General features: G+C 45.7%; 1 protein-coding gene across 3 annotated transcripts in view; it reads left to right on the plus strand.

Moving 5' to 3' along the window:
- Nucleotides 1–12,453, plus strand: part of wdr17 (WD repeat domain 17) — a 43,822-nt gene that overhangs the window by 8,696 nt on the left and 22,673 nt on the right. For 2 of the 3 annotated variants that reach the window (XR_011078360.1, XM_068592125.1), the window contains exons 13-18: nt 1,075–1,239; nt 1,996–2,111; nt 8,498–8,584; nt 9,626–9,775; nt 9,860–9,990; nt 11,048–11,173. Coding sequence is in view for 2 of the 3 variants with exons in the window: in XM_068592125.1 (XP_068448226.1) it covers nt 1,075–1,239; nt 1,996–2,111; nt 8,498–8,584; nt 9,626–9,775; nt 9,860–9,990; nt 11,048–11,173 (775 nt within the window). In the remaining variant the exon portion in view is untranslated. The remainder of the gene's footprint in view (nt 1–1,074; nt 1,240–1,995; nt 2,112–8,497; nt 8,585–9,625; nt 9,776–9,859; nt 9,991–11,047; nt 11,174–12,453) is intronic. The other variant, XM_068592126.1, reaches the window with a different exon arrangement.

Below are 12,453 nucleotides of genomic sequence, written 5' to 3' on the forward strand. Positions count from 1 at the left end.
CAGCAACCCGTAGCTCAGAAAAATGATGTCCAGAAGCAAGACAATTCCACACAGATTCCACACATGCCTTCCAAATCCTTCCACCTCAAAGAACCAGGGAGATATGAGCAAAAGAACACAGAAAAATGAATCGCTTTATTGCTGTAAAATCAGCAAATACTGCTTACCTTTGTTTTACAGTTTGATAATTGTTAATTTGTGTGCTTCTTTTATTTTAAAGGGAAATATAGGTTGTTTTATGAATTTAAAAAAATCAGAATTTTTTTATTTCTCCCTCTCCAAATGTGACCAAATGTGACCAAATTTGAGCCCTCGTCTGACTTTTTTCTGTACTAAATCCTCTATAACTTTGTTCTGCTTCACTTTATCAAAGTAAAACAATGCATAAATTATGTTAAAACTTTGAGGTAGGATTTGGGAGAATTTTAAAGCTTACGAACGCATCATTTTAAGGTAAAAATCATGCTTAAAGTGCTTTTTTTTCTAGGCGAACCTGAAAACTTTACATTACACACTGTTTGTCATCTTCATTTACTCTTAACCAGTAACACATAGACTGATATTTACACATCTGAGCAAAATTTAACAGTATACTTGTTTATTAACTCCAAGATTATTCAAATAGCTGTAGTGGTTGCAGAGACACACCCATTTTAGTTTGGGTATGTCATTTTCAAGCACAAACCTTAAAAGAGGCTCAGGGCTTTATATAAAACTGGATCTGAGAGACAAACCTTTTTCAACCACACAAAAAAATATTTTTTGTAATCCTGCTTTGTTTACCTACTAGATAATCTACCTTATAAACAAAGCTGGATAACAAAAGTCTTTTTAAAAAAATAAATAAAAAAAAGACTAATAGAAACTAAGAAGAAAAAATAGAAATTGGTGAAGGAAAAAAAGTCTTTGTGAGAAACAATAGAGACGAGTGCAGGTGGGACAGGTGGTCTGAGTGCACAATTACTTTTAATGCAAAATCAGAACAGTTCCGACCCTGTCCAAACTGATCTTTTTGCACAATAATACAGTTGTGACATTTGATAGTTTTCCACACATCTTTCTGTCTCTTTTTAGGGATATGATAGCAACGGGCTGTGAGGATAAAAATGTTCGTGTGTACTACTTGGCCACCAGCTCCGATCAACCTCTGAAAGTCTTCACCGGGCACTTAGCTAAAGTATTCCATGTTCGCTGGTCTCCACTTAGAGAGGGAATACTGTGCTCTGGATCAGATGATGGGTGAGTGCAAACACAGATAGTTGGTGCTAATAAACAATATTTCTTTTTATATATGTCTTTTCTTGGATGAGATGGACATTTATTGGGAATTTGTTTTATTGTAAATGATAAGGTACAAAATCAAGAACAAGGAATCAAATAAGAATATTATAAGGCATACATTAACGCATGCAAGTAAATGTGTGTATTGCAAAATGTGGACATTGTGTCCGAACAGTATGTATGTATGTATTGATAGGCAAATATAAAATGTATCATTTGTGTCATTTTGAACCTCTAAATGGAATGGAATCTTAAAGTTCAGAGGATCCAGTACCATCCATCCATCCTTTATCCGAACCACTTATCCAGGATCCAGTATCATTGCTCACAAATACAGGAAACATTTTTATTGAGAGGTTGACATGTAGAAACATTTTTACCAGTTTCAAAAAATTGTATTTTTCATTTGTCAAGAGTTTTTTAAAGATTGTTTACTGTCTATTACTATAATATCTTTACCAATTTCTGATTCATAAGTGTCACGCACCAAAATTGAAAGCAGATGATTACTATTATTTGTTTTTAAATCGACTGACTTGTCTTTTACAGGGACTATCTTTAGACAGCAAAAACGTTATTTCATTGTTTCAGATGCATCATTTATGCTTAAAACAGCAAGAAAACACATTGTTTGCATTATTGTCTCAGATCATTTGAAATTAATGGAAAGAGAAATGTGTGTGTGTGTGTGTGTGTGTGTGTGTGTGTGTGTAGCACTGTTCGTATATGGGACTACACACAGGATGCTTGTATCAATGTGTTGAGTGGTCATGCAGCTCCGGTCAGAGGCTTGATGTGGAACACAGAGGTTCCTTACCTCCTCATTTCAGGTAATGTTACTAGAAGTACTTTTCTTGATTTCCCAGAGACCTTATTTATATCAACTGTTTTGTTTTTAGATTCTTTAGTAACGTGACAACATCACTATTTTGCCTTACAAAATAGTAAAGTTGGGAGAAAGTTACAGGCTCATGGTGGGTTTGAGATTTATATAAGAAGTAACAACTAGTTCTGTGAAATTGAATCAGAGAGCTGTACCACAGGTAAGCCAGAAGCAAGTAGCTCTTCTGTAAAGAATCCTTTTGGGAAGAGTTGTGTCACTATCAACTGATGATATGGAAGATGGGTTCATCATGGGAGTCAGTTACTATAGTTTGACCTAGAGTTTAAGCTACAGCTCTTTTTGAAACTGAAAACCCAGAGTTCTCTCATCTCCAGTGGTTCTCAAATCTTTTCTGTCACTCTCCACTTTGGTGGAAGAAAAATGTTCGGGCCCCGCCACCCCAACAAAATTGTAACAAAATGGTCCAACTTTTTGTGACTCCTTCATTCGTGCTTTTTCAAATAAAAATTTCAATCAAACCAGATTGCGCCATCAGACAGCTAACTAATACCATGTGTAATCACTTTCTTAGAACAATGCAAATATAATTCTATCTGTGCAAAAAATAACTAATATTTGGCAGAAAAATTACTGATTGTGGCTACAAATAATCGGTTTTGCACTAAATACATTTTCAAGATAATAACAATAATGTTTGACCTGTGCAAAAGAAAATTAGTGCAGATGTGTGAGCCATCAGGTTGTATCAGTATTAGTAGCTGAAGTGAGCTGCTTTCCTCTACAAATATTTTTTAAACAGGATTGTAGATTTGATACAGCCGCTCTCAATTTATGCTCAATGTTGAGCTGAGATCTATATTCTGTTTTGAGACATGCAACAACAGGAAGGGCGACCTCATGGAGATCTCACAGAGGCTTTCAGCAAAATACCAACAATTGTCAAGTTGCGTCAGCATAAACCTCTTAATGGTGTAATATAAACATTTCCACGAAAGTACAGGCATTTTGCCATGTATTTATTAATGACGTTGTAACGCGTCTGCGTCACGCAATGAGTCCGACAGGCACAAAAGGAGGGCGACATGGTACCAGATCGATTTATAAGGTCCTTTATTTTGGGGCGCCCTCACTCTGGGGCACTCGATGTTGGCTCCTAGAGCTCTCAATGTTCACGCCGTGACCTGGCGTCTCGACGCTGCATCCCGCTCTCCTCTCCCACAGCCGCTACTACTGCTTATAATGGGGAGAGACAAGACACAGATTAGGCACAGCTGAGGCTAATTACCCCTCATACCTGTTCCCTGAACCACTTCCTCGCTCCGCCCCATCCACAGCTGAGCGCAACCCCACCCCACTGCCACATACCTCCACCGCCAGATTAGGCCAGGGAGCCTGCCGGCCTAACCCAATACCCCCCCCCCTCATGATAGCGGGAGAGGAAGTCAGCCACAACCATCTGCGTCCCCGGCCTATGGATCACCTTGAAATTGAAAGGCTGTAAAGCCAGATACCACTGGGTGATCCGTGCGTTGGTATTCTTCATGCGGTGGAGCCACTGGAGCGGGGCGTGGTCCGACCAGAGGGTGAAAGGGCGTCCCAGGAGGTAGTAGCGCAGGGAGTCGACCGCCCACCGGATGGCCAGGCACTCTTTTTCCACCGTGCTGTACCTGGCCTCCCTCTCAGATAGCTTCCGGCTGATGTAGAGGACCGGGCGGTCAACCCTCTGTACCTGCTGGGACAAAACGGCCCCCAGCCCTCTGTTCGAAGCATCAGTCTGCAGAGTAAAGGGAAGAGAGAAGTTAGGTGTGTGAAGGAGTGGTTCCCCACAAAGAGCCCGTTTTACCTCCTCAAACGCCAACTGACACCGCTCCGTCCACTGGACCGGATCTGAGGCACCTTTCCGGGTCAGGTCAGTCAAGGGGCTGGTCAGATCTGCAAAGCCCGGGATAAACCGTCTGTAATAACCTGCCAGCCCCAAAAACTGCCTCACCTCTTTTTTGGTCTTGGGCCGCGGGCAGGCCGCGATCGCGGCGGTCTTGTCAACCTGAGGGCGTATGTGCCCGCCGCCCAAGTGGTACCCCAGATACCGTACCTCCCTCCGTCCAACTGCACACTTCCCCAGGTTTGCGGTGAGCCCAGCCTGCCTCAGGGATTCAAGGACCGTGCCCACCCGGCGCACATGCTCCGCCCACGTGTCGCTGTAGATGATCACGTCATCCAAGTAGGCGGCAGCATATGCAGCATGAGGACGCAGCACCCGGTCCATGAGGCGTTGAAAGGTGGCTGGGGCACCGAATAAGCCGAAGGGAAGCGTGGTAAATTGGTACAAACCAAACGGAGTGGAGAAGGCCGTTTTTTCCTTGGACTCTGGCGAAAGGGGATTCTGCCAGTAGCCCTTGGTCAACCCAGCGTCGTGAAGAAACGCGGTGCCCAGTCGGTCCAGGAGTTCGTCGACCCGGGGCATTGGGTACGCATCAAAACGTGACACATCGTTCACCCTGCGATAGTCCACGCAGAACCGTATAGACCCATCCTTCTTGACCACAAGGACAATGGGACTAGACCAGGCACTGTTGGACTCTTCTATTACCCCCATCTCCAGCATGGCAGCCAATTCCCTCTGAACCACTTTTCTCTTGTGTTCAGGTAACCTGTAGGGTCGTAACCGCACCATTACGCCCGGAGGAGTCTTGATCTGGTGCGTGATGAGGTTTGTGCGTCATGGCAGGAGAGAGAACACGTCAGCAAACTGCTCTTGCAACTGGGCAATGTCTGTTCTCTGGGTCCCGGAGAGATGGTCTTCACAAAGGAACGAGGCTGGATTGGTGGATTTTGGAACCTCAGGCCCCAGCTCCTCTCTCTCAGAAACCACGGACACCAGAGAGACAGACTCCGCCTCTTTCCATTCTTTTAGGAGGTTGAGGTGGTAGATCTGTGTAGCTCCGCCCCTGTCAGAACGCACAACCTCATAGTCCACATCCCACACTCGCCGTGTGACCACAAAGGGCCCTTGCCACTTGGCGAGGAGTTTCGAGCTAGAAGAAGGAAGCAATACAAGTACCTTCTCTCCCGGTGCGAATAGTCTCAGCCTGGCCCCCCTGTCGTACAGCCGTTTGACGTTCCTGGGCCTGGAGCAAATTCTCACGTGACGTCCTACCCAGTGTGTGGAGCTTTGCTCGCAGGTCCAGGACGTATTGAATTTCGCTCTTACTGGTGCTCGGGCCTTCCTCCCAGTTTTCCTTAATCAGGTCGAGCACCCCCTGTGGCATCCTGCCAAACAGCAGTTCAAAGGGAGAAAATCCCGTGGAGGCCTGGGGAACCTCCCGCACTGCAAACAACAGAGAGTCAAGCCATTTGTCCCAATTACGTTCATCGTCATTAATAAATTTACGGCTCATGGACTTCAAAGTCTTATTCAGACGCTCCACCAGCCCGTCGGTCTGTGGGTGATAAACACTGGTCCGAATAGATTTAATTCCCAGTAACCCGTAAAGTTCTCGCAGTGTACGTGACATGAACGAGGTGCCCTGGTCAGTCAGAATCTCTTTCGGGATTCCGACTCGGGAGATGACCTGAAACAGTGCCTGAAACAGGACTAACACAAAGCGATAGCCGCGTGCGCGCCGGTGAAATGGCCCGATGAGGTCCATGGCTATTCGCTCAAACGGCACCTCCATTAATGGCACAGGGCGCAAAGGCGCCCTCGGAATGGCCGGTTGATTTACCAATTGACAATCCGGGCAGGATGCACACCAACGGCGCGCATCCACCCCGGATGCCCGGCCAATAAAATCGGGTCATTATCCAGTCTAGCGTTTTCTCGTATCCCATGTGACCGGCCATCGGGTTGTGGTGAGCCGCCTGGAAAATAATTTCCCGGCGGCTTTTCGGCACCAGCAACTGGGTGTTCTCCTGCCCTGTCTGAGTGTCACGACTCACTCTGTACAGTCTGTCAAGATCAATGAGAAGTGCGGATATGACGGCGCTGCGTCAGGGTGCACCAGCTGACCATCAATTTTCATCACTTGGTCAAAAGCCGAGCACAGAGTATCATCACGAGACTGCTCGAGTGGAAAATCTTCCATGGAGTGGACCTCGGGAGCCGGTGGAGTCTCCACGGGAGGCTCCGCCGGTTCCCCCTCTCCCTCTGCAGTGTCGGACAAACTCGCGTCTCCGCTGAACACAGTGCACATATCGCCTGACCCTGTCTGCCGTGAACACACCCCCGCAGCCTGCCCCATTAATTTATTAAACCCTGGCCAATCGTTTCCCAAGATTAGAGGGTGTGTAAGGCTGGAACTAACCGCAACCTTTATACTATGCTTTTTTCCCCCGTGTCTAATCTCCGCCGGCACTATGGGATACTCGCGAACATCCCCATGCACACACCTAATCCTCCCCCACAATGCCTCCACCAATGCCCCGGGTCGAACCAGGCTCTGGTGGATCATAGACTGCGTACAGCCCGAATCCACCATTGCCAGATGTGTACCCCCCTGGATTCTTACCGGAATGCGATACGTCGCTCCCGGACCGCGGGAGGGTGTTGGAGGGCCGGCAACCCGAATCACCTGTCCTACCTCCATTAATGGACACTCCCTCCGGAAGTGTCCGGGCTTCCCACACCTCCAACACTCCTGCCCTGGCATTTGAGGTCCCCTGTGTAGGTCAGGAAGGGTGCCGGTGCTGGCCGTGATCGGGGGACGGGGATCCCGGGGTGGGAGGGAGGGTTGGCCACGACGTCGTTGTGGGCGAGGGCGGCCCCATAGCCTGTGGAGGTGGCCTCCTCCGTGGAGCAGTTGTTGGCCGAGTCGGAGTCGGCGGGCGGCCGCTGTCCCCCACTCCGGGGCCATGCACTGCCAGATGGTCCTCCGCTAACGTGATGGCTGCCTCTAGCGTCGCAGGGCAATGGTAGTGGACCCACGCCGACGTTCGGGCCGGCAGCCCGCCCACGAATTGCTCCATCACCACATTCTCCACCACTGCCTCCGCCGCTCCCGCCGCCCCGGGTTGCAGCCACCTGGTGGTGGCGTCTCTTAGTTGTTGTGCGAAGGCGAACGGTCGGTCTCCGGCTCCCAGTCTGGCGTCTTCCGGCGACAGGCCCAGCCGGTCGATGACTGCCCTGCGCACGTCCGCATAAACCATCCTGGTTGCCGGGGGAAGCGTCAGGGCCGCCGTCTGCGCCTCGCCTGCCAGGAGAGGCAGGAGCCGGACCGCCCACTTGGTCACTGGCCAATCACATGCACCCGCGGTTGCCTCGAATGCGTCCAAGAACGACTGTGCATCATCCGCCGCCGTCATCCTGTGCATGGTGACCCGCACCAACGCAGGGGCCGACGAAGAGTGGGCCGGCGTTGATGGACCTGCCATTGACCGAGCGGCAAGCTGTTCCATCGCGAAGGCTTGTCGCTGGGTCATTTCCTGCAGGGCCTCCAGGAACCGCCGGTTTGTCCCTGCCTGTTCTTGCTGGATGGCAGCAATCCCCGCAATCATCTGGCCCAACGCCACAATTGGCTGGGTCGGCGCCTCTGCCTGTGACATGCCTGGTCCCTGTTCAGGCGCCACTGTAACACGTCTGCGTCACGCAATGAGTCCAACAGGTACAAAAGGAGGGCAACATGGTACCAGATCGATTTATAAGGTCCTTTATTTTGGGGCGCCCTCACTCTGAGGGCACTCGATGTTGGCTCCTAGAGCTCTCAATGTTCACGCCGTGACCTGGCGTATCGACGCTGTGTCCCGCTCTCATCTCACACAGCCGCTACTACTGCTTATAATGGGGAGAGACAAGACACAGATTAGGCACAGCTGAGGCTAATTACCCCTCATACCTCACACCTGTTCCCTGAACCACTTCCTCGCTCCGCCCCATCCACAGCTGAGCGCAACCCCACCCCACTGCCACAGACGTTTTCTGTCCGTGTACTTTGTACGATGTAAAGTTATCATGTTCATGGGGAGAGTGGTCGTCCTGAAACCACAAGGTAGCCGGTTCATCCCTGTTCTTCTCATACTTTCATGTTGAAGTGTCCTTGAGCAAGACCCTGAAGCCCCAGTGCTTCACAGCAGCACACTGCTCCTTAATTACTAAGTATGGGTAAAATGCAGAGAATAATGTCCCCACTGTGGGATTAATAAAGGGTTATATAATTTTTTTTTTTTTCATTTTTATATATTTAAAAAAAAACAGCATGCATTTTCCTATTGTTGATGTGTGACATAGTTGTTGGTGTTGCATTTAGATCAGTGGCAGTTTTACTAACATGTGTATGATACATATCATCAGTGATACAATGAACTGTATTTATAGAGATGGGATTGTGCTTCAGAGGTGGTTGAATTCAAATTGGAAAATGTTGTATTATTTTGTAGGTTCTTGGGATTATACAATCAGAGTGTGGGACACAAGAGATGGCACATGTCTCGATGCAGTCTTTGACCACGGAGCTGATGTCTATGGTAAGACAGATCAACCAAGCAAAACAACCTGCAAGACTTTTAACCTGCAAGACTTGTCAAGTATGTGATGAAGTGAAAATCATTCACTTAAAATGCATTAAAAGCTGTCAGTTACTCAGAAGGAAGATCTTTCAAATTACAAACTTTGATATAATCAAGTTGCATACAATATACTGGTATTATAAATAAATGTTATACTGTATTGCAGTTAATTATTTGATACACCTTGTACTGCAACCTGAACACATCATCAGTGATGGACTCGATTTTTACAGGTGCTTTGAGTCTTAGCATCACACACCCTCACCCATTCAACCCATCCAGGGCTGACCAAGCCCTGACTTGTTAGCACATTGTGCTACATTTCACCCTTCTTCTACGACAGGGAAGCAGCAGGGCAACTTTGAGTCTTAAACATATCGGTATACTTTCGCCTTCCAGAGGTCTTCTCAGCCAGTTGTACACTCCCACTGGATCCAGGGCCCCTGCTCACCGGCATTCTTCTGTAATTAGCTTCATCCACTTGTGCGAGAACCTCTTCTTCGATTAGCCTTGGCCTCTCCTTTCTACAGGCTTAATTGCAGCAAGATCTTGCATTTCTCCCATGTCTGGACCAACCAGTTGCCAAAGTTCCCATCAGGATGCTATGCCACAGCCTTGATCTGCTGAACTGCCTCCTACTTTGGTCACTTCCTTCCAGTTCTGACCTTGATGCATGTTGATGAGATTTTGGTATCAGCAGGATCTTTATAGAGCAGGACTTTCCTGGCTGGGGTGACAGTGAACCCCTCTCTCAGACTGCTAAAGGAAGCTGCAGATAGATGCCCATAAAGGGTGATGCTGCTTAAGGTCCGACCACCTGCTAAGAAACTGGCTGATCTTCCTTTTTGAAGAATCCCAAGACGGTGATTGGGATATGTAAAACTTCAGTTACTTTGCTGAATTGTGGTACAGCATCATAGAGTTTTGAACCTTAACTCTCGACCATTGCCAAACTACCCTACTATTTCTTTTTTGACATTTGCTAAACTGTGTTTGTAGGTTTAACATGTCATCAGAGTCGACCATTTACCATGGCCAGCTGTAGCAGAGACAGTACAGTGAGGCTTTGGTCCCTCACACCCCTCATCTCTCCATTGCTGCTGAACATCCTCACCAACCAGGCTTGGGAAAAGATCATAGGAAATACGGGTAAAACACCCTCTTGCTCACTTCTTTTTGATTGTCTGTTCTTCTTATACCTCATTTAATTATGCTGGTTGAGTGTCTCTGCAGACACAGCCATGGTTCCTGGCTCTCCACCACTGCTCTGTGGCAAAGTGTCTCGAGACATCAAGCAGGAGCTGGATAAACTGAGCTCTGACATCATGGCCAAGAAGCTTCGATGGTTCTCTGAATGCTTTTTGGTATGTACATTCTGAACGCTTCAATGGGAATGACATCAGTGGGATACCTTGAAAATGTCTATATTACCTATTTTATATTATCTTGAACTTTAAATTGAAAAGAAATTGGTTTATACATTCAGGTACAGTTAAAATATATCTGAACATCTAGCTGCAAGTCTGAATTGTTAAAGTTATTTCTGTTTCTGGCACACCTTATATGTTCGACTATTTGTTTGATTAATGGGCCGGAGGCTGGATGAATGCGAGGAATTGAGGAAGTCTAATTGGCACCTAAAATTGAGTGCATGCTCTTGTCTCCCTCTTTTGGCCTCAATGTGCAATTTCAAGCTTTTCTTCTAAAACCTTTTTACTTACAAAGTAATATAATTGCAAAGCAATACAATATTATTTATAGTAACAGAAGTATATACAAGGTCACATGTATTTGGTGTAATAGAGATGAGCAACTGTTAGCATAAGTCTGTACAAACTATCTTTATTTAACATTCAGAGGTGACTGACATGTTAATAGACATTACTCATGTAACACATTGCTGACAGTCAGGTTTTAACCTAGGTGTATCTTTGTTGATCATGCATGAGATGCATTTTTATTGGTTGACCAATATAATTGGACACATTTTTAAATATAATTTGGAAGGTGAGTCCACAAAGGCAGGCCCCCTTTTCTCTTTGTCCAGTATTTATTCTGAATCACTGAAAAACGTTGATGAAAATTCTTGTCTTTACTAAAAGAACATTAAAGTAATTTAAAAGTACTTAATAAAGACAAACAGAATTGTCTTTTTTAATTTCAACAGTAAAGATGCAGACACATAATTTGTTACATAGTTACATACAATAAATACTACTAAATAAAAGTATGTAGTTTACAAAAAATTATATATATATATATATATATATATATATATATATATATATATATATATATATATATATATATATATATATATATATATATGTGTGTGTGTGTGTGTATAATTTTTTGTTTTGTTTGTGTGAATGTGTCTGTGGGTGTTTCTGTTTTTCATATTTGTACGTACTCTGGTGCCAGCCTCCAGGAGGCAGTAGCAATTTGTGGGACTTGGTGTCAGTCATTAACGGCCAGGACGACTCACTGCTACCAGCAAGCTACAGCAAGGGAGTGATGCACATGAAACACCTGCTCAAGTTTAAAACGGTGAGTCGCTCTAATCCCCTGAGTCGCTGTTCACAGTTAAGGTTTCTGTATTGTTATTCTTCAACACAGTCCTTTTTTCTCCCAAATGTCATAGCTTAACCAGGATGGAGATGTATGATGACCATGTCAAGTTTTCTGTGGTGCCGATTCTGGGGAACCTCAAACCGTTCATTTGCTCCCCCTCAGATTTCCTTTTCTGATGGAGAATCTGTTTCTCACAGCAAAAGTAGTGGTTCAGACTAGACACTGCAGACTTTTTAGGTACAGAGAAGATGGTAACTTGAAGCAGTTGAAGACACTCTCCTCTGACAGTGATGTCTTAAAAGTGTCAATAAGGACATTGATCAGATGGTTGACTTATGTTCTTAGTACTGACGAATGTTATCAGGCCCAGCTACTTTATTCACATTCACTTTCAGATGGTTCTTTGGCTGCGGATACTGACAGTGAAGTCACAGTAGAATACCATTTATCCTTGGTGTTGATGGTTATCTTCAGTCTCGATGTCTCTGCTTTGCCTAATGTCTTTCTCTGGCGATGCTGTATGCTGCCTTGTCACCTGCATTTATGGTTTTGGGTAGGCCCATCACCTATCCATTCATCCAGGCATTCTGAGAATTTTATTGTCTTTGTGATCACTACATCATAAACACATATCCTGTTATATGATGTCACTGATTATGTATATTCCTCAAGAATGATGATGCATCTTCCTTAGAATCTTTGGGCTTTCTCGCCTCCCAGGTTAACATGGATCGTGGTTCTACCTGGACCCTGGTCCTACCTGACACCTATTGTCACCGTCTTGGGTTTAGTTTGGTTTCTTTTCTGCTTTATTTTGAATTTACCTGCCTCTTGTGCCCTCTGTTCAATTCCCTTCCTGCCTTTGTATGATTTCCCGCCTTTGTGATTGCCTGCCTCGGCCCTAATTTAATCCTCCTGTGTCTAACCACCTGCACCTCCCCAGTATATTCAAACCTTGCTTGTCTCCTGTTTTGGTGTTGGTTAGTCTGCGTCTGTTTCCTGCTTTGCTTCCTGCTCTGATACGTTTCCCTGCTTCTCTGTTGGTATCCCTTGTGTGTTTTTTCTGTAATAACTGATGATGTTTAGTTTTTTATCCATTCTGGATTTTGTTTGATTTTGTTTGTTATACATTTTTGACTCCCCAGCACTACCAGTTTTGTTTCGAAGATTTCCTTTATCATTAAACTCACCCTTGATCATCCCTTTGTTCCCTCCTGCCTCTCTGCTTTTGGGTTCATCCTCATTACCCTTTTTTG

This window comes from Clinocottus analis, unplaced genomic scaffold, assembly GCF_023055335.1.
Source record: "Clinocottus analis isolate CAN_PGR_092001 unplaced genomic scaffold, fCliAna1.0.p SCAF_26, whole genome shotgun sequence".
NCBI lineage: Eukaryota > Metazoa > Chordata > Actinopteri > Perciformes > Cottidae > Clinocottus > Clinocottus analis.